The sequence below is a fragment of the Coturnix japonica genome, chromosome 9, assembly GCF_001577835.2.
Source record: "Coturnix japonica isolate 7356 chromosome 9, Coturnix japonica 2.1, whole genome shotgun sequence".
In the NCBI taxonomy this organism is placed as follows: Eukaryota; Metazoa; Chordata; class Aves; order Galliformes; family Phasianidae; genus Coturnix; species Coturnix japonica.
The window spans coordinates 1,665,803-1,692,475 of record NC_029524.1 but is presented as its reverse complement, the minus strand read 5'-3'; the positions used below and the strand labels follow the sequence as shown (position 1 = coordinate 1,692,475).

At 42.9% G+C, this 26,673-nt stretch overlaps 2 protein-coding genes across 7 annotated transcripts in view; both read right to left on the bottom strand.

Annotated features, from left to right (window-relative positions):
* The window catches only part of WDR33 (WD repeat domain 33), a 59,560-nt gene extending 34,921 nt beyond the window's left edge, over positions 1-24,639 (bottom strand). For 5 of the 6 annotated variants that reach the window (XM_015871007.2, XM_015871008.2, XM_032446445.1 and 2 more), the window contains exons 1-7: positions 24,492-24,602; positions 9,813-10,037; positions 9,119-9,187; positions 8,585-8,689; positions 7,843-7,938; positions 7,188-7,339; positions 5,341-5,438 (exon numbers count right to left, since the gene is read on the bottom strand). In XM_015871007.2, the coding sequence (XP_015726493.1) occupies positions 5,341-5,438; positions 7,188-7,339; positions 7,843-7,938; positions 8,585-8,689; positions 9,119-9,187; positions 9,813-10,016 (724 nt within the window). In that variant the 5' untranslated portion in view covers positions 10,017-10,037; positions 24,492-24,602. Of the gene's footprint in view, positions 1-5,340; positions 5,439-7,187; positions 7,340-7,842; positions 7,939-8,584; positions 8,690-9,118; positions 9,188-9,812; positions 10,038-24,491 lie in introns of all 6 variants that reach the window. The other variant, XM_015871006.2, reaches the window with a different exon arrangement.
* A 156-nt stretch (positions 24,640-24,795) lies between these two features.
* POLR2D (RNA polymerase II subunit D) lies at positions 24,796-26,638 on the bottom strand. Its single transcript, XM_015871210.2, has 4 exons — positions 26,511-26,638; positions 26,258-26,438; positions 25,930-26,025; positions 24,796-24,981 (listed from the first exon to the last, which is right to left on the bottom strand). The coding sequence occupies exons 1-4, from the start codon at positions 26,581-26,583 to the stop codon at positions 24,903-24,905; spliced, it is 429 nt and encodes a 142-aa protein (XP_015726696.1). The 5' UTR covers positions 26,584-26,638; the 3' UTR covers positions 24,796-24,902.
* Positions 26,639-26,673: the final 35 nt, after the last annotated feature.

The following is a 26,673-nucleotide window of genomic DNA, read 5'->3' as shown; positions in this document are numbered from 1 at the left end:
AAACTTGAGTTGTTAGATGACACCAGAGTATTTTATAGCAGCGTGAAGCCAGGGGATGTTGGATTCTTTCCATCTACTAAGAGAATTGTATCCAGTATCATAACAAGTAGCAGAACTACCGAGACAACTTATGAGCTCATGGAAGCACATACCAAATTTGTGAAAAGAGAAGCAGTAGGAAAACCTACTTTGCTCGATGAAGCTGGAAATTGTGTACAATGTTCCTCACTCAAATCTCACAAATGAAAGATTTCCTAATAAGACGAAAAAGTGAAAGCCAGCAGAAAACTGAGAATGCATCAAGAACTTTCTACTCACACAACTGCAAAGAAGCAGCAACAGGAATAGCACTATGTATGCAGCAGAACAAAAGCACTCCTGTTATCCCAAGCATGTCATAATGTGTTAGATTGAGCAAAAGTCACCTGAACTATTTAAGAAGAGGGAAAAAAAAAGATCCCTCACGTATTAACATCCCGGTAATCTCCTAGCACATTTAAAACATGTGAAAAGCTTGATGCGTATCTGTCCAGAGAATTAACTGCACCTCAAAAGACTTTGCTGCAACTTATTCCTCACCCCATCCCAAGCACTGCTTTGGCAATGGCAATGAAGAATCATGGAGATCAATGCCATGCACATACAGTGCCAGTATCAAACAGGTATCCATCTTAGGCTTTTGCTTTGATGAAAAGTCCTTCTAATGTCCAGTCATACTGAGATGCATCAGCAAGGTAAGATGAATCAGGTATATCAGACAGCCTGACAGCAAGGAGCAGAAAGCTCCCACTGAAAATCCAAGGTTAAAACACCATAGCTGCTTCCAAAAAAACCAGTATCAGCATACATACATTTACTGAATTTGTTGGGATTTCTACCTCTACAAAAACAAGGAAAAGATAAATCTCAAAAGAACGGGGAAAAAAACAGTGAAATGGCAGCTTCAACATTTCTTTTAAACAATCCAACACAGAGTTCAATTACATGCCAAAAAAAGTAACAGTTTTTGAGGCCATGCTACTTTAAAGGCTAAGAGTCAGCTACCAGCATGTGTTTAAAACCAGAGGATGAAACTGAATTGAGTTCTGGCTAGTTCCACTTCCCAGGCCCTAACTTAACTACTAACGTAACTACTTAACATGTATTCTCTAAATTAAAGCACAACGTTTCCTATTTGCTGAAGGTAGCGGACAGCAAGATGTGTGAAGAAATCCCTCACCTGCAGGCAGAAAGCTCAGGCTGTACAACCTGTACAGGTTAGTTAAATAATCAGACATTACATCAGATTTTATTTGCTGAAGAAATAAAATAGAGTAGAAGGAAGGAAGGAAGGAAGAAAAACCATCTTCAGTTATTTCAGCACGGCAAGTTGTGGAGATCTTGTGAGCAAACAAACCAGTACAGTTTACCAGAACTACAGTGACTTCACACATGCGTGTATGCACACAGATGTCATTTTGTAGGTAATGAGGGTTTGTACCGCTGTTAAGCCTGAAGACGTTCCTTGCAGAAGAATGTTGTTAAATACACAAGAGAAAAAAGACCTTCCTTAGGAGTAACTCAGCGTACCAGTACGAAGTTACGTTCTGTTACACACTGCAATCACCGAACACAGAGAAAATGTAAAGGAATTCTGACTGCTTTGTATTGTTCCAGTTGGAATATGAAAAATCTTCTGTTAAATCCACTATGTTGGCTAAAAGATAACTTAATATTCTGTTCTACACACAGAAAATTGACTTACAACACATCTGTAACTGTCCAAAAAACCTATTTAGGCCAGGCAACCTTTTATTCCCTGGGAACATACAGTTAACCTGGAGCTCAGAACAAAAGCCTCACAGTCTTCCCAAGTGCACATTTCAACTCAATTTTGTGTGCATCACTGTGAAAGGAAGGAAATGGAACAACAGTGGAACTGACACCACTGAAAATACGTTTGTAGCTTCCCAACCAGTGGTTTCACTCTGTGAATAATTAAGGAATGATGTGTTTATTAACAAACTATCCAGAATTATCTCAGGAATTCAGATCCAACAGCCTGAGATTCAATAATTTCTCAATAAAAATAAACAGACATCAAACATTCATCGTCTACTCTTCTCTCTCCGCCCCAATGTTTCCAATCTAATTAGGAACATTAAAACCCATTAATATATAAGTTAGTATACAAGTGGGAACTGTTCCACAAGCCCTGGCGTTTTCACTGCAGTTAGTGAGAGTGAAGACCCGGTCAGTGCTCTGCTATACTATTGCTGCAAATAGACTTGCAGAGTCACAGTCCTCATGTGAAACTTCTGGTGTAGAATTAGGAAATTAGGAATTAGGAACAGCAGCTTTGCTTCAGGAGAAAAGATGGACCACAACTGGGTTGAGGAAACACAAACATGTAAGTAACGGAGACTTGATGCCATTTCCCTCACTTCCCAATTGTCATTGTCCCATGGTCATTTCCTCTAATCTGAGTTACTTTAAAGATTATTACCCAAGAATTCAAGCGTCTAAACCCACTTACTTACTTACAGTATTAAAATGGGCTCAATTGATTATCACATAATTCTAACAAAACTGAAGAGCCCATCTTCTATGCACCAGAAAGGCACAATGGCAGAAACAGCAGCAAAGCCGCACACATCAGGGCAGCAAAGGGACAAGAAAAAGGGCCCAGATCTTCTGGCATTACAAAGAACAAAACAGGGAATACTGTTTATTTTTGTTTTGAAAAATAAAGAAGCTGGACACAGACAATACACTCTGCCTTCTGTACCTTTGTTTTCAGGGCTTTGCCTACTGAAAGCATCGTGTAGCCTACTGTTGAAAGCTGAAAACTTGAGCAAAACCCTTTTAAAAGTCCTGTGTAATTTAGGGCTTCCCATTTGTTTTCTCAGTCCTTAGAAAGCAAGACCAGAATCGTTGATTTTGATCACTTCTAAGGGAATAACTCCATCAAATAACAAAAATAAATGGTATCAGCTCACTCTAGTGCAAACAGGTGTCTGTATAAACTTCACAGAATGCTGTCCTTCTTAGACCAGCAAAGCTTATCCCACCACTGCTGCTGTTCTTACAATACTGCTTTAAAAGCATTTTGTAGCATAAAAGTCCTAAAGCTTCTTTCTCAAACTAGATTCCTGAATCATACTGAAATATTAGTAGGAATAACCATACATGGATATTTCACTTTGAGCAAGAAACCTTTCTAATGAACACATCAGACAGTAAACCAACACTTTCACTTGAATCTGTACTTCAGTGAAATTAGCTAAGGAGCACTATAATATACTAAATGAAGTTTTTTTTATCAGAACTGTAGAATCACTTCAACTTCATCTCATCAGTGTGAATCAGCATAGGTGAAGCACTGTTTGTGGAGGCAGGAAATAAGCATTCCTTACCATGGTATTCGTCACACTGGTACATTATGAACTCCACTTTTAGCAAAGTTCCATCCGAATTTTAACATACAGATCACTCATTTTGGAATCACGTTTTCATGGTTCCACTAAACAAAGCATTTCTAGGAGCAGAATGCTAGCGGAGATGCAAAAAGCTTAAGATCAGTTCCCCAAAGGCATAAGCACTGAGCTGCCTGCAATTAATGAAAGCCTGCATTTCCCATCAAGGACACTACTGAAGTGTTTCCCACGCAGCTCTCTAAAATACATCTGACCGGTTAAATGGTTTTAAGGACTAAAACCAAAACTAAATATGCATGTTTTGCAGAAACATGTCCCTCCTCACTCCACAAACACCCAGGGTTTGGGTTTATATGGATTTTCAGTTGATTGGTGGCCTTCTTCCCCTGTGTGTGTTGATTACATAGGGATTTTCTTTTTGTTTATCTCACAGTAGAGACCAAATAACGTGCTCCCTCCTGTTTTATCCACAGATACAACAAGAAGTTTTGAGAATATTTCCAACTTACATCAAAAATAAAGTGTATTGTAGGTACACTGCACAAGAAGCAGCAAATATTCTTTATAGAACTATTCTGCCAGCTAAAAACTGTAGACTGTGATGTGTAGGTTATAAGAAATCAAAGCGTAATTCTATTGGAGCCATAATCAGAAGAAAACATAAGTTCTGTTTTCTCCATGCTTTCCTCCTGCCTTATGCAGAACATAACAAGAATGCTAAGAGAATTAGAGTTTATTGTAATCTCAACAGCTCTGCATGGAGACAGTTGCCATTTCCTCCTGCAAATACCTGGAGGAGGGTACAGAATATTTACAGTGTAGAATGCTTTCTTCATGCTTTACAAAGAAATTAAGTCTTATATCTATTCTGGTCCTTCTAGAACAACTAATTTATAGGATAGCAGCTTACAAGTTTCCTTGCCAGCTTCAATAAAGAATATATCTTAAGTAATGCCTACATAAGCTTCAGACCAAAAATTATCATCCCAAGAATGCTGAAGCTCAGTATCTTTTCCAGGTGTTTAGAAGTAACACATTAGTAAAAGAAGAGCTTAAGAGTCAAGAGAAACAGAGATGGACTTCATATAGAACACTCAACGCAGGTCCAAGTTGGAGACGTGATTTAAACAACAACAAAAAAAATCCTTCCTTAGATTGAGAAAGCACTGAACAAGCTAAAACACCTAAAAACACATTTCTGTGTTTTTACTGCATGTCTTCTTTGCAGTTTATCTGCATGACCATAATCTCCAGTGTCAGAGCAACCTTTAATATATACTCCTACTTTTAATATGTTCCACGACTCAAAAATTGCCATCAGAAGCTACTATTTAAGACTGCGGAAAGAGAGAGAGAGAGAGCTTTACACAGCCAGCGATAAGGCAACAGAATTTCACACAGATGTGGGACAGAAAAATCACTGAACTAAATCTAAGATTATTTGTGATCAAAAAGTAGTCATTCTCTACCTAAATACAGACCTTCTCTTAAGAAGTGAGAAGCAGTTAACTGTCTCGCCTCTAACAGATCAGAACAGAAGGCATTTACATTAAAAATACGGAATCCCCTGCATGAAAATGTGTGCTCTGAAGGAAAAGTGACCACAAAGACAGAAGTCTGGAGAAAGGTATATGTATTTCTGACCTAGGAACAGCTGCTTCTACCAATGTCAGGGGTGGAAAAATGTCTTTATATTTACCTCCATTGTTTAGAGTTTAAGTGGACAGTAAACAGTGTAATGTCATTGTGAACTGTGCCTCAAGGCACCAACAGCAGCAGCCAAACAAAAACTTGTTTGGAGGATTTAAGACAGGGATGTAACATCCAAAATGTAGACAAGCTGGTAGTTCTGTATGGTGAATACCTAGTTACAAAAAGATTCCCCCTCCTGAAATACCCCAATCAGTACTTTTGGTACACATACCTCGAAGAATTCTCTCCTCATGGCAACGAAGAAAGTCCCAGATTCTAACAGTGCCGTCGTCAGAGCATGTAGCAAATTTATTATCCGTGGGTGAGAAACTGTTACATGAAGACACACAGCAGGGGAAAGAAGTCAGCATTTAACAGATTATCTATGCTTCTCAGACAGGGCAAAATCATACTGTAAGGTGTTATACACTGAAAGATGCATTTGAACACAGGGACTTTAAAGTGAATACGTTGCCTGCCACTTCATCACAAGACATGAATTTAGCATGGGATTAATACTGCTTTGCTGTCCCCAGTCAAATGAGAAATCCAGAACTTATTCTTAGCACCTTCCTACCCATGGACTGCATACAGTAGCACCTTTTTTGCAGGATGAGAAGCAACAGCAATATGACTTGGTAAACGTCACCCTAGATTTTCATGTTTTGCAATACAATAAGCAAGTGACACCGTATAGAGGCACAGGAGAACAGTTCTTAGGGAAAAAACTCCTCTTCAGCCACAGGTGATTTGCAGCAGAAAAGCAAAAATAAGGGAAAGCTGGTCACATGAAAAAGCTAGTTGAATCAATTGGTGATAAAATAAGCAGTATATAAAACAACCATATCACTTATTGTAAAAGAAATTTGGTAAACCTCCCTTCTTTTACCCAAGCCACAAAAAGAATTCTACAGACACAGAAGCAGCTTCCAGATTGAGCAGTCAACATCGCATGAAGAAAGTCACTGGAAAAGTAAGGAGTTATATAGCTCTAATCAAGGGCCAGAACACCTCCAGCAACTGACAGCACTCGGTCCCTTTCTGGTGCAGTGAAGGACCATGAGAGCCCTCTTGAAATCCTTGATCTTTATGATCAGGAGAGAGCAGAGAAATTCAGCGTAAGGCCACAATATTTAGTCATGACAGTAAACGAACTTTTCATAACCAAACAGAAAATGCTACACCCTATCAAAGAAAAATGGTGACTTTAGTGGAATGTGCTTTGGTGGCAGCGAACCTTTATCACCAAGGGCCAGCACCTGAACCCAAAGAAACACTGCTTTAGCTTCATTTTGGGTTTGTAGCTTCTCTTCAGGCTTACTTTAAAACAATTCTTCTATTTCTGTATCTCACTAAAGATTATATGCAGACTTGCTTTAGAGAAATCCTTCATTTACATCTTACTGACAATATCACTTTAGATTCCATTTTTTATATGTGTATATATAAATATACATTTGCACATTTGAAGTATCAAAACTGAACAAAGAGAATATCCTATAGTCTTCTCTTCAATGGCTTGCTTACAGTTTCAGGCTTGAAGAACCCATTCAGTATTAACATTAGACTTCTGTATGTGGCAGTCTGTGTGGGTATTTAGTATTACTGGAAGTCTTGGCTTCACCAAGCCAAGCAGTTCTTCACTTTATTTAGTGTTTTATTATTTTGTGAGAACTATGCAGGTGTTTTATTTCTGAAGGCTTTATATTTTATTCAGTTAGGGTATTAAAGACTGAATTCTTTATTTGGAATGAAATTGTTGTCTTACACAGTGCGTATAAAAAGGAATAACTGATACACATTGTCACCATATAAAAATGAAAAGAATACCAGTGCAAAATGCGGCAGACAAATACATCTCTAACATATTGCAGAGGCGTATACTGGGACAATACTAATTCAGAAAGGTGCCAGCAAAACGGTGAGAATGTGGAAACAAAAGAAAATACTGTGTTTATGTGGTGCAGGAAGTTTCCCAGAATCTGACAGAACCCATGCATTTTTGCACCCAGAATACACTGAGAGAACAGTCTAATCATGGCAATAGGTACTACAGAAAATGGTATATTGTGTATAAACCTGGCCTCTCTAATCGCCTCCTTATGTGCCTGGAACATCTTGACGTTGTTCATGTTGGACTGCCAGTATTTCACATATCCCCCGTGGTCTGCTGTCAACATCCACATATCATTGTGTGACCAAGTCATAGCCCTTACCGGGCTGTCGTGAGCCTGTAAATTCAGAAACAAAACTTCTAGTAAACACGTTCAAAAACTGCCTGAGCTACACAAACATAAGAGTTAAAGAAGCTCCCACTCAAACAGCTGTAACAAAGAAATGCAAACAATGACAATCTAGTTAGATTCAAAAAGTTGAAGGGGTAGAGAAGGATTCCCTTACTCTGTATCAAATCACAGTCTAAATAAGAGAGTATTTATTTACACTTTGTTTCCAAAGTGACTGGAACTGTTAGTACATCATACAGAAACAGAATGATAAGCATTAAATGGACTGTCTATGGCCACAGTTTGATACAGGGATAGAACAGGATAAAAATTTAACTAAAAAAAAAAAAAAGGAAAAAAAACCAACCAAACAAACCAAAACCCAGCGCCCTGATGCTTCCACTGCCACATTTAGACAACAGGTCCATCACAAGCAGGTGAAGATGTGTTCCCAAAACATGCTCAAGGACCTCAAGGTAACAGACAGATACCCTGATAGATGAATTTACCTGTAATATTGTTTCAAAATTGAAAGTCAGTCCATTCCACAAAGTGAATTCTCCACTAGATGCACCAGTAACCAAGCGTCTCCCCTCAGGAGTCCACTGCAAAAGAAAGACTTAACTCAACTCTGCAAATACATAACATTCAAATATTTCTTTACAATCATCTGAATAGATCTTAAGCTACTTTTCAGGGCATTTCATCACTGGCATTTACTAAGTCACGTGCTAGTCAATACAAAATAGACAAAAATGTAGAAGCATGCCAGAGGGCTTTTTGACCTTTGTTAACAACAGGACAAAGTTACAGCAGTTAAAGCAACAGCAACAAAACGTAATCATAAAGAAGAAACAGTTTATTGGCACTAACACAGCTCTAACAAACCATATTAAACAATCCAGCTGAAATAAACGGAAAGTTGTTAAAAGATGCTACAAGAATTAAGGAGTGCAGAGACATTTATCAGTCTTTTATCTGAGTGAAAATACATTACCTCCTCTACAAATCTATGAAAAAGATTAAATGCACCCCAAACTCCAAAAGTAAGTAGTACCTTCTACTTAGACCTGTTTCATTTCTTAGGTCTCCAGAAAAAAAAAAACAGCAAACACAGAAGTAGTTCAGACGTTCTACATGGTGATTTTATTTGGAAATGCTTAAACTGCTCCTCTGTTTCGCTTTGCAGTTAGAAGTGCCAAAACCCAAAAATAAGGCAACACAACTAAGTAACCCCAACACTATACTCACCCTGACAACAAATACTGGGCATTTTACTTTATTAGTAGAAGTCCGAACAAATTTTGTCGTTACAGCATTCATAGGGTTGTTCAGCATTCCTATAGGAGGGACCAACTAAGAAAGAAGAAACAGAAGGTTTAGAAATAACATTTCTAATCAGAGACTGCAAGGAAAGCATGCATTCTGAACACTCATGTATAGAAAACCAAGCTCCAGTTTGCAGGGTTAGGGAATACATCTGCATTTAGAAACCAGCGTGGCTCACAATCTCAAATGTGCAGAATCAGTGTCTTCAAGAGGAAGGTGCTAAACTCCCTGCACTACGAAAATACTTATCTCCATCTTTAAAATCCTATCCAATTTCAGTTTTTTTCATGGGCATAGACTTCAATAGCAGCAGATAATGTAGGGTGAAGACCTGTCATGTATTTATGACCTCATGTGGAGGAAAAGATAATCCCAGCCGACAAGCAGAGTCCCTCCAATTTTCTGGACCAATTTTATCCACAAAACTTTCACAGGAATTAGAAAGATTTTACTTACATCATTATAATATCCTGCATCAGGCTGGATTGCTCGCATATCTCTTTGGTCTCTTTGCCATACCCTATTCTGGAAAGAAGAAGAAAACTCCTGGTTTATACCACCACTACAGCAAATAAGGAACATGCCGATAGGCAGCCTGGTATGAGCATTAAGATAACAATACATTCAAATGCACAAAACCAAGACTCAGTGATAAAAAATAACTTGGATGCTTTACATGATGTGAGATGTCAAAACACCAACTTTTAAAAAGTACTTTATATAAAATAGAAATAAAGTATATTTTGGCTTCGTATTGGAGACTTCACCAACTTGTTTCTGTGTGTGTATTAAAAATGTGAGGTAGAATTTCAGTTAAAACATCCTGCACTCACAGTTAGCTCGTTAAGAAGTCAGAACATCACAGAAGTCATTAGGAAGAACTCCCAGCTTGGAATTCCAATACAGACAAAGTTCACATTGCTGCTAACAACTCAGCTATAAATTCAGTTATGTATATGTGCAGTTTTATTATGAGCACCAAAGACTCTTGAATTCATCCCACGTCAAGTTTACAGACATTTATCAGTAGGTTTTAAGTGGCAGCTGTAGATCTCTCAGGATTCCAGACTATTCCACAGATACCTAGAAATCACGATCCTGAATTGCAGGAAGGAAGGAAGTTTTTCAAAGAATTCAAGAATTAACTAACCTCCAAATATTTAATTACAGAGGGATTGTAATCAATAGTCTTTCGGTTCACAGCTTTTCTCATACGCTTTCCATCAAAAGGAAGCTGCTGCTTCGCTTGCTGCTGTGCAAAATCAGGCCTTTTGTAGAAGAGCTGCCGAGGCGCCTGGTGCTGGAATCTCGGCATGTGGAAGAATCGGGGCGGGGAGCCGATTTCTGTGGCCATGGCTCTCTCGTTTCTGAAATGCTGCAGAAGAGTGAAATAATTGATTACTACAGAATAGAGACAAATAGGCAGCGTTTGTACCTTCACTAACTTGAGTCCACAGAGATAAATAAATAACATTTCTTCCCAATAAGCAGCACTTTATGCAATTAGGTTTGCATTCCTCCTCTGTGTTACATGCCACCAACCTTAAACTATGGTAACCCCTCAATTGGAGTATCAAGAGGAACCATACTGAAACAGACTACTGTTAAGTTTGCATTACCACTGCTTAACCAAAACTGTGCAGGAAAAAAATGCCCTCAGTAAGACTGATACAGCCCAACCACAGCGAGCCCCTTCAGATTTCAGGTATAACTTCAGCTGCTAACAAGGAAAAAAGCTTTGAAGGGCTGCTCCAAATCCTTACTGTAGGATCTGAAAATACAATAAATACACAACATACAATAAATACACCCCAGACCACACTTTGCCTTAGGATATATTTTCAATTTCATTGCTGTAAAATAAAGTGTTTCACAAATTCTAACATTTCTAGAGATCAACTAAAGCAAAAAAAAGAATATGAGTACCAAGGGATGATGACAAGGGGAAATTAGTCTAAGAACTGACTTTTCATCCTCCAACCTCATTAAATGACATCACAGTAAGCTCCTCACAGCTGAGAGCTACAAACACACGCTGTCTTTACTGTAAGCACGAACTTCAGACTTTGCACTGGCACTGTGAACCAGACATACTCCAAACTCCATTTTCAGCTGCTACTGCTCTGCCTGAATTGGAGTTGGGCAAGAATTTTAACCAAAACAAACTGATGAAAGCAAAAAAAATGAAAAAAGCTGAGAAGTCTTCCTCTGCACAAAGGCTGTTTACACTGAGTAAAACTGTGCTTCACAAAGGACCAGAAAAAGAATGGGGAGAATTTAAAACAAGCAGCTAAAATCTGCCTTTAAATCCATGAAGGTATTTCCTTACTCAGGGAACAGCCTCAAGTTGTGACCGAGGAGGTTTGGGTTGGTTATTAGGAAATATTTCTTCCCTGAAAGGATGGTCAGACACTGGCAGGGGCTGCCCAGGGAGGTGGTGGAGTCATCCAAGAATCATGGAATTGCTCAGGTTGGAAAAGACCTTAATGATCATCCAGTCCAACCACAACCCAACCATCCTACCTCAACTCTAACAACCCCCTGCTAAATCACAGCCCTGAGCACCACAGCAAAATGTTTTTTAACCACATGTGGGGATGGTGACTCAACCACCTCCCTGGGGAGCCCATTCCAATGCTTAAACTGTCCAGTGCAGAAATGTGCAGCTGCTCAGTATCAGGCAGCATAAGAGGATACAGACATTGTTTGGATCAAGTAACATCACTAACCGCACAATGCATGAACATTAAGGTCACCTGGAACAAGAAAAAGGTGGCAAAATGTCCTCCCACAGGGAGTCTAAAGGGTATCTTTAATCAGGAAGAAAAAAGTACATTTTCAAGTCTATATAGTACCCATATTCCCCTGCAGGTAATACAGAAATAAATGTCAAGAAGGAAGAACGCTGATAAACAGACATGTGGGGCTTCCAAGAACACTTTGATGAGCCATTTACAAGGAAACATGACATAAAAGTGCCTTTCTGGGGAAAAGCTCCAAAGCAACAAGTTGATCCTTCAGAAAAACAGATCTGCTCTCCAAGAAATAACCACTATTTAAAGTGCAGACAAACTGTTAGTTATGTGAGCTGGTTTAGACGGGACAACCCCAGAAGTAGAGCAAGCAGACACCCACCAGCTTACATCAGTGTAGACCAGTCCAACAACAGGTGTTTAGATGGAAGACTCCATTTTTTTCCTTAACATGGAATCACAGAATGGTTTGGGTTGGAAGGGACTGTTAAGGTTCCAACCCCCTGTTATAGGCAGGGACACCTCCCATAACCCAGGTTGCTCACATCCCCACCCAGCCTGGCCTGGGGTGCTCCTAGGGAACCAAGAACAGGATTTTCCAACACCAAATGCAGGTTGTTTAACATCTTCCTTAACAACCTGGGCAATGGAGCAGAGTGCAGCTGACTGCACATAGGGAGCTGAGCCCAACAGGCAGAAGCACAGAGCCCAGCACCAGGACATGCTGGGGCACCCGGCTGGGGAGGAGCACTGCAGAAATGGGCCTGGAGTCCTGGCAGACACCACATTAAGAGGAGTCAGCTGCTAAGAGCTAACTGCATTCTTGAGGAGAAGGTAATCAAAGCTGCTGCTGCCTTCCTCTCTCCACTACACCACGCTGCAGCTTGAAAGGCTATTTGCTGAGACAGCTCAGAGACAAAGGAAAACAAGCGTTGAACATTTCCTGAATGAATCTGAGTTCTGTTTCTTTAAGGCTGCATTAGAGCTGCAAAAACTCTCACTATATAACAAACAGTGAAGATGAAGAGTAATTATTTGCATTGCAATAGTACACTGGAATCTGAAATATGGATCAGGAGATTCAATGGAAACATCACTAACAGAGGAGCTACGTCAGCTTTCCCAAACAGAAAGTACAAGACAAGAACAACAGTGCGGAGTCAGCAAAATGGGTTATTGCTCAATGCATCAGCAATGCCTATTTCCTTCCATGAGACAAACACAACTGTTACACGTACAAGGTATAGATGCTGCTTTTCTTCCTTTCAGTAATGTTTTTCTGACTGCAAAAACCCCGTGCTGAACAGCCACCTCTGAGGAAACATACTCTGCATTTCACTTCTGGATTAAGAACTCTGTAAGCACATCTAAATGTCTTCTGAACATCTTCAGACAACAGAAAAATCAGACCAAGTATAATACAGTGCCATCAAACTTCACAGAAGAAGGAAAGACCCAGTGAAACATTCTCCTTTCATAGTAGAGAAAGAAATTCCACTGTGAAAACAGAAAGAGAAAAGAATGCTAATTTACAGATCTAGCAAGTAATATATTAATCTGAAACACAAGTAGTTCAAGGGACTGATCAGTTTCCTGTTGGGAAAACATTTAAGCAGATTTACAAGCTGAGAGGTGCCATCAGTGCACTGGAGGGAAGGGCTGCTGACCTGCACAGCCCTCAGGTGGGCCCTCATCAGCCCAACAAGGCCAGGTGCAAGGCACTGCCCTGGGATCATGGCAATCCCTAACACAAATACAGGCTGGATGGAGAGCAGCCCTGAGGAGAAACACATGGAGGTGCTGGTGGACAGGAACATGAATGTAAGCTAGTAACATGCATCTGTAGCCTAAAATGCCAAATAGTCCTGGGCTGCATCGAGAGCAATGTGACCAGCAGGGCATGGGAGGTGACTGTCCCCCTCTATACTCTGCTGTTGTGAGGCCCCACCTGCAGTGCTACACTCAGCTCATGCCCCTGGATGCTGGAGAGTCCACAGGCAGCCTCCTCCTACAGCACTCCTCCTATGGAGACTGGATGAGAGCTGGGCTTGGAAAGAGAAGGCTTTGCAGAGACCTTGTAGCAGCCTGAGCATTCCTGAGGTTTCAGGAATGGTCTCCTGCCAGGCTGGATGGGGCCGTGGGCAGCCTGGCCTGGTAGGAGGCATTCCTGACCTTGGCAGGGACTGGAAACTGAAGGGCTTTAAGGACCTTTCCAACCCAAATCATCTCATGACTGTGATACACGAATTTACAGGTCTGTGCCTAGCTGATGTCTAAGAGCAATATGACCTTTCCTTCAGTGGAGAACTTTAATTACCACAGGCCTGTAACATACAAATCACAAAAGTAAAGACAAAAATACTCACCTATGTTACACAATACCCTTTTAAGCAGCGTTTTCCCCAGAGTCCTCCAGGGCTCTACAACCTTTAAGTGTACTCCTAATGCAGATTAGCATTCATTCATTCACTGTTGTATTCCATTTGTGAAAAGAACTTCCCTAAAACAGGGTTTACTTCTGAACATGTTAAGATGAAAGCATACGGCAGCTTTCTGAATCCCAACAGGAGACATAAAACAAAAATACATCATCTACTCTGCACAAAAAAAATAGAGAAGTTGATGATGGAATCATTGGTCACACCAGAATGAAGTACCCTGCCCAAAGGGCACAACCACTGCTTCCTATGCAGAGAGGCTTGAAACATTTTGGTTTCATTTTGTTATTACACTGCTAAGTTCCTCCCCTCTTTCATTCCAGCTCAGTGCTCTCACAAGCACAGCTCATCTAATGCTCAAAATAACCCCCCGATTCATTCCAAAACAGCCATACATACAGCAGTGTCTAAATACATCTTTAAAAACCAAAATACTTTTGTTCACAGGACTTGGGTACACATCTTGTTCACCACCTTGCCAAAGTAGAGAGAACTGTTCTGACAAGTCAGGAGCCCCACAACAACTCCCTCCCTGCACCCCCAGAAAGGGCCTCTTGCAATGCAAGTTCTGAGCACCTTCAGTGTTTGCCACACTGCACTACAGCTTGGCTACAAGATGCACAAGATTTGGCGTGCTGCTCTATTTCCATGCTGCTATTCTGATAGCTTTGTGTACTCCCAGTATTTTAATCCCTATTTAAAAGTGAGACAACATTTTCCCTCTCTGAACTACTAATTAAGTCCTTTGTCTTGACTCCTGCTCGGCATCTGACAAGAGCTGCATTTATCTTACAACCCAGACTTTCCTCCTGTGAGTCACCAATACAACAGCACCACAACTGACTGAAATACTGCCCAGTTTTTCCTCATGCCGAATATCGATGGCCACAATTTGAAGCTACCAACTCGTCAGTGACTTTTAAATCACAGAGCACAGGATGACAAACAGTGAGAACAGAAAACAAAAGGATTTACAAGCAAAAAAAAGCTCCCTTGTGCTTGCTAACCTTAAATATCAAGGCACCATAGCAGGCCTTGCTGTATCAACACTAAGCCTAATGAGAAGCAAAGAGAAATACCCAGCTGCATCTGCTTGGGTCACTCCCTGCAATTTTGCACAATAAGCAGTTCTTTACATATTATTTATAACAGGAATATTATAAACAACATGTGTTATAACAGGAACACACTGTTGGCACTCACTGTCACTTCCAGGTCCCTCTCGTTAAGGCTGTGCTTATGGCAGGCAGCACAACCCATCTCCTTGCTCATCCTCCCAGGGTTCTGCTGACCCCTTCCTCCAGTGTATCGAGGTGCCTCTTGACCCAAGGGCCACTAGTTCAGGCATGGTATATCCCAAACCACCATGTTATTATCTTTCCTTCTCATCTCACAGAAGACTGGACTGGAAGCACGCTGGATTCTTGAGAGAAATTACAATGTAGGCATCGTATGGAAGAACCTGCCATTTCACTTCCATGTGTTCATACACTGCTCCTGGCAAGAGACAACTTAAGAACAGACTCCAATCCTCAATTTAAAACCCAAACAGCAGAGAATGGGAAATAATGCCACAGAAATCCTGTCACAAGTCTGGAGAACTTCATGATCAGTGGAAGGAAGAAGGACCAGAAGGTCTTGTGAAACTGAACTAGGGACACACAGCAACTGGGATCTGATTCCAAAAGGATCCACCCAGATTCTGATACATACAAGTTAATACCAGCTTGATACTGTTTGCAATAGGAAACAGAAACGAGTATACTTAATAGGTTAAAGCTGAGTATCAGAGCCCTTCACAACCTTGAAAACATCAAGGTCTTGTCATTATGACTTGGAAATGAGTACATTGGAACTTGCTAGGAGGACTGGCCTTTCACAGCCTCTCCCTACAGATTGCTTGGCACACTTACCTGCAACTCTTAAAAACAAGTGTTGAAAGCAAAGAAACAGCGTTGCAAAAATCTACCCACAAGACCTAAGGAACCATCTCTTCTCCTCAGTGTTACTTATGACAAAGTAGCACTGCATGCCACACCAGTTTCTTGGCTAAATAAAGACAGAAGAATAGCTACTACATTTCCACCACTAAGAAACTGAAGCAGCAGGAGGAAGCAAAGCGCTGCTATCATTCAAGGCCACGTGAAGAACTGTAAGAAGGCTCAGAAATACTTATTTAATTGTGGCTGGGGAGTAGGTTTGAATGTTAATGTACCATCTGCAGCCCAGTCCAGTCACAGGCAGGAAATAAGGCTCTATGAAGGGCAGCTGTGTGACCCAGAGCTGCAGCTCAGCCCACTCGAGGCAGGTTCAGAGCATGAAGTCAGGATGGGAGAAGATTCTGGGCACTGCTACAGCCACACTCCAGAATAAATGCCCTGTGACAATGCACATCACAGTACTGTTGTAACAGTACCTAAGGAGGTATTTTTCCAACACTCCCGTTGATGGGACACACCAGAACTCAGAGCAGCTTAAACTTTACCAAATCACACAGTGCTGCTAAAGGAACCTCTCAAGGGCCCTGCTTTAGCAATTCCAACCCATGCTTCCCTGCAGGACTTTCTGCTGGGTCTCGGTAGTTGAAAAACAAATGAACAAAAAAAAACCAATAGAAAAAACACGCATTCACAAAACCTCAGCAATCGAACACACACAAAATAATTACAGAAACAGTGAAAGAACTAATTTCTGAATTATTACACACAAAAAGAGGTGACCAGCAGGGAGAGGGAGGTGATTGTCCACCTCTACTCAGCTCTCATGAGGCCCCATCTGCAGTGCTGTGTCCAGGCCTGGGGCTCCCAGCACAGGAAGGACGTGGAGCTCTTGGAGGGGGTCCAGTGGAGGCCACTAAGATGATCAGAGGGTTGGAGCAGCTCTCCTGTGAGGAAAGGTTGGGAGAATTGTTCTGCTTGGAGAAGATAAGGCTCTGGGGAGACTTCATTGTGGCCTTCCAGTACTTGAACAGAGCGTATAAACAGGAGGGGGAATGGCTGTTTATAAAGGTGGACAGTGACAGGACACAGGGGAATGGTTTTAAACTGAGCCAGGTGGATGCCCCATCCATGCAGACATTCATGGCCAGGCTGGATGTGGCCCTGGGCAGCCTGGTTTGGTGGTTGGCAACACTGCACATAGCACAGGGTTGGAACTGGATGGTCCCTGTAGTCCTGTTCAACCCAGGCCATCCTAGGATTCTATGATATCCGCTTCAGTGAATATTAAGTCAAGCATACATGGAAATTCAGCTTTTGCCTCAGTTTGCTGTAGAAAACCAGCAGGCAGGCCCTGCTTGCTGCTACTTGTGCTACAAGTTGCCTTCTGAGGAACAACCCTGCAGTAGCAACAAAAATTACTATTATTTTCCAGTTTATATCTTCCCTGTTTGAAAGTCTCTTGACTCTTGAAAGTCTCTAGAAGTTTTGTTTGAAATGTCTGTTTCAAAACACAGCCAGAACAGAGGTCCTCCTATATAAATGAACATGAAATACTGGAACACCTTCTGCACTGATGAAAGCAATAGATGCCACACGCTCACACAACTGACCCCCTACGTAACTAATTCCAGATTCTTAAGGCACTCCACTTCTAAAAGAGATCCTCTAACTGTATGTTTGGGATGATATGGCCCTTTCCATATAGGAAAAAAATCTACATCTCTTAGGTCACTCAGTTTCCACACTCGTTGTTTCTCAAAGGAAGAAAATGAGAACATGATCTTCAGAGATGAATTTAAGATTCAGGCTGCATTGGAAAAGTCAACTATGCACAAGGATTGATTTGTTACCTCCTTGGGGCACTTCATGTTGCTACCTCAGCACCAAACCAGCCAGGCCTGGTTCACAAGGTTACATGATAATCACTAACAGAACAGTGCTGTTTCATTTTCACGCAGCACCAAGTTCAGAAACCAGAGCAGTGCTAACAAACATGAATTAGAAATACACTTGTTTTTTTAACTGAAATTACACGGCCAACTCTTCCAGGAATAACTTTTGTGGCCTTTCATTGTGAATACAAAGATGTATGATTGCAGTCTGTACGTGATTAGATGTATAATGCTCCACAACCACATTTAAACTTCTCTAGTAAGTAGCCTTTGCATTTTGCTAATCAGTAGTGTTCAAGAAAAGCACATACATTCTCTGCCAACATATTTTTCAGTAAAGAAAATGCAAATCCATATACAGCAGCTCTCAACAGAGACTCCTAAAGTGCAAGGGTTGCAGTGTAAGATCTCCCCTGTTACAGAACAGCCAGGCTCCCCGTAACAGGACAGCCCAGCAGCAGGGCCTGACACCAGAGAGATGCAGTTCTGAAACCCACCAGCTCCCAAGGCCTGCAGTCCCTTGGCCTTTCTCTCCTTCCTCCTATTGCCTGCCTTGAGAGCATCAGCAAAAGCGGCACTCCAGCAACTGCTTAGGCCAATATTTGCAACTTACTGTACAGAAACTTGGCAGCAACAGTGCTCAAGGCTCCACAGAAGGTATCATTAGGAAAAGATCAAGCTTATTTATTAGCCCTGGATCTGCTGAGAGAAAAACACTGGCATCAAACAGTAGAAAGAAGTTACAAAACAGGGTGTGATGGCTGACTAAAGCACAGGTTTAATTCCCAGCTCTATAATTTAGGAACTACACAAACACTATTAAACAAGTATTCTATATTAACACTAACAGCCTACAGTCTTCCCACTTGCAGATTTGGTCCATCTATGATTTTCCTCGTGTTATACAAGTCTAGTAGTCTCTGCAAAGAAATGCAGATTTGCTTACAGAGATGCCCCAATAGAAATAAAGGCATTTGCAAAGTCAGCAGGTTTTGGTTGAGGGAAGGGGAACAATGCTGGGATGTGTGACCTGATCACACCATTTAAACACAGCTCTGTGAGCTTCAGCACAGTGGGAAGATGCTAAAGGACTGCTGAGATCAACTGCTGGCACTACATGACCCCAACCTAAAATTGCTGACACCAGCTAAAGTCCTGCCTTGCCCACAACAGTCTATGTCCTCTGTTACAGCATATGAACATGAGTGTGACCAGACCAGCCGCTCGCTCAGAACTACTGTATCAGGAGATCCTAGCTGCTAATATTGGTCAAACTGCAGAGCAGTATCACAGCTTACTTACTAAGGAGTTCCAGGCAGAGAGAATGGAGCAGAAGCAAGGCAGGCACCTTGCCAGGCTGCTGCAGCAGCTACACGGCTGCCAACATCCAGCAGGAAGACGGCAGGGCAGAGCAGGACAGCACACACCTGGGGGCTCTCAGTGCAGCCCTTCCATCAGCTGGAGCTGCAGCATTTCACATCACGGCTCCTGCCAGATTCAAAGCTGCTGATGAACACTCATACACACACAGCAGAACTCAAATCACTGAGATGCCAAAGCTTCATAAAGAACGCCAAAACTACACCAACCACATAACATACTACAGGACTACTTGCAATCTAGTTTCTGGCCTCCCTTCAAAAAGCAACGCACTCATATTTGCTTTCATATCATGTTTCTTTTTGAATAGGGGAAACTATTTAAAAGAAACCTCAACTATTTAAACCAAAGAAACAGGGATAAATTCAAGCACCTGCGCGGTCACGTGGAAGCACATAAAGCAGCCTCAGTAAAAGAACCCCTCGGTTTCAACATATCACTGCTGATAGCTGCAATAGCACGCTGCCCTACTGCTCACCTCACGCAGCTGCTTCCTGGTAAAGCTGCAGGGGACAGACTCCAGGCAGCTCCAAATCCATGTTTTATGACCAACTACCTTTCACTATAACTGGCACTCAACAACCATGATCTCAACCATTTCAGGATGTGCTTTCCTATCAGTGGATTTTGCTGCTGCATTAACTAAGACAAGAACTCTCAAGGCACAGAGCAGTCACTGAGCGCAGCACGGAGGCTGTTGCAGAGGTGGATGATTGCCACCACCAGCACTTCCTTCCCACCACCTCAGCCATTCCAAAACCAGCGTCTGTGAGATGCAGAGCAGAACAGAACTGACAGGTTATTAGAAGTCATCAAAAAGGCCTTTGTTTTGCTCAGAGAAAGGCTCTCCCTTATACAGTTACTTGGACAGAGCAAGGGCTCCAGAACCAAGAGAACAGAGGCAGGAGAAGACACTTTTTGACTGCTTTAAGATTAAATGAAGTAGTGGGTTATACCAAATTCATAACTCCACTCATTACAAACACCCAACAATTGATGTATTTTTTCCCCCTTTGTAAGCAGCACATTTTGTTACAGCAGGGATTCATTAAATAACAGCAATGAAGTCACAACAAGCATTGCTCTTTGTATCACAGTGAGCTCACTAATTAAAACTACAAAGAAAATGAGAAGTGTTTCCATTTAGGAAACATGGGAAGCATGGGAAAAAAAACAAACCACCATATTTAAATGAAAAAGATAAAGTTGCAGACAAACTTGTTTGTGTGTGATTTGTCACAGCACGCAAACACAGAGAGGAAGAGATTAATTCATTTATGATTATATTTTTCTATTCTATTCATGTGTGTGAACACTCCCGTGTAACCTTCTGAAGCACTGGAGTGCAGCAAGTTGTACCAGGGTGATTTAACAGTGAAGTCTGATATTGTAGAGTAAATCTTTCTTCCTAAGAAGAGAGAAATTGTGATAGAAATAATACAGAAATAAAGGCCTAGAGCACAACAGCTCCAGTTCCTGACCACATTTCTTTGTGTCTTACTAGACATGACACATTAGTAAACCATCCCATACTACGGAAGCAGCACTTACCCTTCCTGAATAACAGGACATCTTTATGAACATGAGATTTTGATTTGTTTTAAGTAAAAAGCAGGTTTGTAGCTCTCTGCGTACACAAGGATCTGCTCTGGCCATTCTCACTATACAGAACCACATTTCTTTTTATACTTTGGTACCAGAGATAAAATAACCTACCACTACCAATAGCTTGTTTCCAAGGTGTGAAATAGCTGGGCCCACAGCAAACCTCCACATTCACAGCTGTGATCACTCTAGTGCAAACTGCAAGGAAAGTGTACCAAAAGATAATAGGATCAAGCTCGGTAGGTTTAAACTCACACATCCAGACTCGGGCTTCAAGTATGTAAAAACACAACTGTTTGGGTTTGGTGGGTAATTTTATATTCTGTGTTGGATTATTGGGAATTAGATGTATGTTGTCATTAACCCAAATTCCCTTCAGACAACAGAAAGAAACCTGAAGTATACACTTAAAAAAAATGCAATGCAAAAGAATGAAGAGCTGGAACTCATGGCTGCTTCTCTGATCACGTCCTTCACATACGTACAAGCTTCCCCATGCCATAACACACAAAGTCTTCACCTTTTCCCACTATATACTTTAATTTTTATTACCCTACCACAAATTGAAAAACAATTTTAACCAGCATTTCACACCACAGTGCATGCATTGTCTACACCAAGGTTACTATCAAAAGTAATGGTGTAAATATATACTTTGTATCACATTTTGAGTTTCACAAGAGAACTCCTGGCTCAGCCAGTCAGGCTGTGGGAGCAGGTTGAACCAGGAATGACATTCCACCACACTGCTGACTTGTTTTTAAGCACTAGGGAGCAAGGAACAGGTTGCCCAAGGAGGCTGTGGATGCCCCATCCCTGCACATAGCAGGGGGTTGAAACCAGATGATCCTTGTGGTCCTATGCAACCCAGGCCGTTCTATGATTCTAAGAATGAATGGCCCTAAGTTTTACATGGTTCTGAAATCCAGGGTCAAGAAGCCTCCGAGATGAAGCAAAATGGGCAATAAAATACAGCCCAGAAGTGTTCAGCTACCAGCTGTCTATCTTTCTGCTCTTACTTCCAGAGATTCTCTATAAGAGAGGAAACCTCAAGTCACATCACAGCTTTAATCTTTTAGAACATCTCCCCACTTCCCCACTATCAAGCTATAAAATCATTCAGTTTAACTGAAGTTCAGTTGTAAATGAATTTCTTTCATTAACTACACCAGCAAAAACTGTGCTTCTGTTACTTCCACACTGTATTAAATTTTCAGTAACAAAATTTTATAATAACACAGAGGAAAACACAACACATCAAGACTATACAACTCACAGATGTGGTACAGCTGAAGCTTTCATCCTGTTTTCACAACATTCCTGCTCAGAGATATCAGTTTCCTAAAGCAGCAGCTCCAGCAGTATCTGGGCACAGTGGGAATTATTATTTTTTTTTCCAGTTTTAACAAACAAAGTACAGAAATTCCCTAGATAACAGTGCTGCAGCTGGAGCCACTGAAAGTGAAATATTCCACATGGAACTACCTCACTAAGAAGTTAAACTGCACTTTTTCATGCCCCTACACAACCCAAACCTTGCTCCAGCATATTTCTCAAGCCACTCAGAAGAGTGTGGCATCTGCAAGGGAAGGGAACAAACCAGGCGCTCTCTCACTCCCTACCCTGACCAAGACTTCTTTCTGCTGCAGCAAACTACCTCTGTCTCAAGTTCAACTTACAATTCCCACCTTATTACTGCTTTTGCTCAGCACAAGTTTTCAATTCCAATGTATCACAGGGTAATGGTTACTGCTGCTTTGTAGCTGCCATTCTTTTACATCTTGAAATTGTTGCAGCGTATGAAGGGCTGACACTGTGGGTAACAGTGGCAAACTTCAAATACCAGGCACAATCATCTGCTAGAAGATTTCAGCAGCTCAAGGAGTTTATTAGAATCATAGAATGGCCCGGGTTGAAAAGGAGCTCGTTCCAACCCCCTGCTGTGTGCAGGGTCACCAACCAGCAGCCCAGGCTGCCCAGAGCCACATCCAGCCTGGCCTTGAATGCCTGCAGGGATGGGGCATCCACAGCCTCCTTGGGCAACCTGTGAACAGTGCGTCACCACCCTCTGGGTTAAAAACTTCCTCCTAATACTCAACCTAAACCTCCCCTCTCTCAGTTTAAAACCATTCCCCCTTGTCCTCTCACTGTCCACCCTCACAAACAGCCATTCCCCCTCCTGTTTATACACTCCCTTCAAGTACTGGAAGGCCACAATGAGGTCTCCCTGCAGCCTCCTCTTCTCCAAGCTGAACAAGCCCAGTTCCCCCAACCTTTCCTCATAGGAGAGGTGCTCCAACCCTCTGATCATCTTAATGCTCCTTCTCTGGACTCACTCATTAAAGGACATTTAGATACTGGCACTGCTGTGCAGAGAAGTGTGGGTTCCCACCCCTGGAGGTGCTCAAAGCCAGGCTGGATGGGCCCTGGGCAGCCTGAGCTGAGGGAAAGTATCTCTGACCACAGCAGAGGCTGGGACTGGCTGGGCTTTCAGGTCCCTTCCAACCCAAGCCAACCTGTGATCCTATGGTAAATACACACCAGATAATCAGTTAATTCTCTATAGCTCAAAGATTTTTCACATGTCCCTGATATTTCTCTATTTATTTACGAAAACTGACTCTTAATCTGGTAATTTCATCAGCTTCTGAAACAGTCCCATGGAGGCAGGTCAAGTCAAGCCTAACTTTTGAGTTCTAGAGCAGCTGGGCAGAAAACTCCAAAAACAATAACAAAATCAATTAAAGACATGCCAAATTAGTCTTACCATGCTGAGGCTGCTTAAATTGTTTGTTCTCCGGAATCTCATAACTACCCATTAGAAATACTACAGCACAACCAAACAAGATGTCAAGAAGCCGACTGTAAATAGAGAGCTTATTATTATACACTGCTATATTAAAAACAATGTATTTTAACAGAACTCAATTCTGCAGACTGGTAATTGCAGAGAAAGAAACCGTGGGTACTTTGACACAACCCTGATTACATACTGTACACTCTCTCGCAAATACGCATGTGGAAGTGCCTTCATTAAAGGAATAACAGCTTCGAGTTAAATCAGGTACAAAGGGAGAGAAAACTGTTGCAAGAAGGTTGAAGGACTGAAGCTCACAGATTCCCAACCACTACCCACAAACGAACACTAAAGATGCAATAAGGCACAGACCCAACGGTACAGAACTACTTACCTACGGCAGTTTTTGTAAGACTGAGACGCTCACATGAGTATCACTACCGCAAAATACCATATTTCGAGTATACAAATATCTAATCTTAAAGAAGCAGCTAAGAGTCAGCAAGGGAGAAATAATGCGCGCTTTCACCAAGTTTAGCAAGCAGAAAAAAAGACATTTTCCTAATTTTAAGACGTTATTAGTAATAAATTTAACTGAGAAATCACCACCATCGAAATGACCCACCGTGCGCTTACACAGCCCGCCCAGCTCCCAGGGTAGGTGAGCGCCTGCCGCACGTGGCTGTACCTGCCCGCAAAGCCCCGCACCCACCTCCGAGCAGTGCCAGGCCGGCACCCCGCAGGCCCAAGGAGGAACAGCACGAACTGGGAGCGGGACAGACGCTCTACTCAGGCCCCAGCAGCCGCGCACGGCGCAGCGCTGCCCCACCACAACACGGCGCTCACAGCCCACATCCCTCACCCCGCGGACAAGGCCGGGCCCGAAGCGCCGCGATCCCGCCCCGCTCCAACCTGAGCTCGGCCTGAGCTCGGCCTCCCTCCAGGGCCAAGGCCTAAAAATGGCGGAGCGAACCGCGCTCTCCGAGCCCCACTCCCGCCTCACACCGCACCCAGCCGAGCTCACCGTCCAGCCGGCGTCTCCCACCGCGCCCTCGCGGCCCCGCCGCTCGGCTCGGCTCGGCTCTTCGGCCCCGGAAGCCGCCGACGCCGCCTCACGATCCCCCGCCGCGGCCGGCCGCCATCTTCCTGCCCCCACCAGCGCCAGGGGCGGCGCATGCGCACCACGATAAGACGCTGAGCGGCAGGGAGGCCGCTCCACAGCCTGCGCATGCGCAATCGGAAGCCGCGCAGCCCTCAGAGCGTCCACCTTGTCCCAGTACAATCAGTGTATTGCAGAGATCTTCATAAATATGACAGAACACAGAAGCTTAATTAGAAATATCTTTTAATATCTTAGAAACATCTTTTTTAATTTACGCTAAGGGGAATAATACAAAACAACTGAGCGTATCAGGGCAGCTTTTGGTGCTCAGCTTCAGTACTGGAAGCTGCGTTTGGTCTGAATATCGTCAAGAATCTGCTGTAATTCCTCATCTTCAAACCGGCCCTCGAGGCTGCAAGGTAAGAACAAGGTGGGTACATTAAAGCTCGTAGGAACAGCCTCCCCTGTTCCCCTCTGAATTCATTTCACACCCATGCAGAGCCTCCTGTTTATGTGACAGAACTCCAACCTTCCCACAGCTCAGTGTGGAATGATTTCAAGTCATTGTACCAAAAGGTCAACCCGGGTGCAGGCCTCATGCTCATAAGCCAGTCCAGATTTGCTATGAAGAATGTGAGCAAAATACCTCAAGTTGTACCAATGGAGGTTTCAATTAGAAAGAATTTCTTCACAGAAGGGGTGGTGAGGTGTTGGAACAGGCTGAGCAGGGAAGTGCTGGTTGCCTTTTGTGGAGGTATTCAACAAACGTTTGTACAACTTAGAAGATTCTATGAAATCTTAGCATACAAGGGGAAAGCTGTACTTCAGATGAGTGTCTCATTCCTCCTCTATCTCAGGGTACGAGGTAACAAATGATGAGACGACACTGGAAGATCTCCCTGCCCCATCTGCACATTGTCCACCCAGCGGTTCAGAGGGACACTGCTGTTTGCTCCAACAACAACCAACAAACGCAGCTGGCTGGGCTGACAGCCCCAGTCTAAGCCACTGCCCAGAGATGTGCTGGAATCCCCACTTCTGGAGACATCCAAGGCCAGGCTCTGAGCAACCTGACCCAGCTGTGGGTGTCCCTGTTCACTGCAGGGGAGTTGGAGCAAATGGCCTTTAATGGTTCCTTCCAACTCCACGATTCCATCACTCTTAATCCAGTAAATGTTATCTAAAGTGCGTTAGGGATATTTAGATTGCTTCACTGTCAGATCAATGGGTAAGTGAAGAAAAACTGAGATGGAAGGTTTTCCCATCAGCAGAGCTGGATTATGGAGGAGGCATCTGTCCATGGGCAGCTTTACATCACAGGGCAGTACACCACACTCCTTTTAGGTATATAAATGCTCACCTGGGAATCAAAGCTTTGGCTTCCTCAGCAGTCTCAGGGCATAAATTGGCTAAACACGCCAGTTCAAACTTATGGAGCTTCTTCTGGAGCAGCAAGCTGTGAGGAAAGCCAACAACAAGACAGATAAGCAAAGCAGCATCAAGGCAAGCAGACAGCACACAACTCTGCTTTTTGACACTGCATCCAAGTTTATGAAGGAAGAAACATTACAACAGTGGATAGGTAAAAAGACAGACACAGCTGTGGGAAGCCCAGGAAACGTCAGTAAATCTCAGCTCCATCGAACAAGGCTGATGTTACGTATCACAGCCCAAAGCCTCGCACCCACCTGCGGACGCTGGCGATGGTCTCCCTGTTCTTGAAGCGGCTGAACCGCGCTGTGTAATTCAGGGTTTTCATGAAGACTTCGGACAGCTCCTGCTCATCCTCCGCGCTCTCGTTCTGCTGCTTGCGATGCTCCAGAAGCATATGGACCTCTGAGTTCAGCAGGGTTTCTGCCGTTTCGAATTCTACGTTGGAACAAGCAAACGTCAGTGTTTAAAACACGGATCCAAACAACAGCACGAGGTGTCGCCGCGCACCTTTGGGGAAGACGAGCTGCGAGGCGTCCTCCTCCACATCCGCAGTGCGCGGGTCGCTGCCGCCCGCCGCCATTGCTCACCCGGAACTGGAAGACATGGCGCCCGGAAGCGCAGCGCTGTGAGTGCCCGGCGCCCAGCAGAGGGAGCGGCGCCTCAGGTGGCT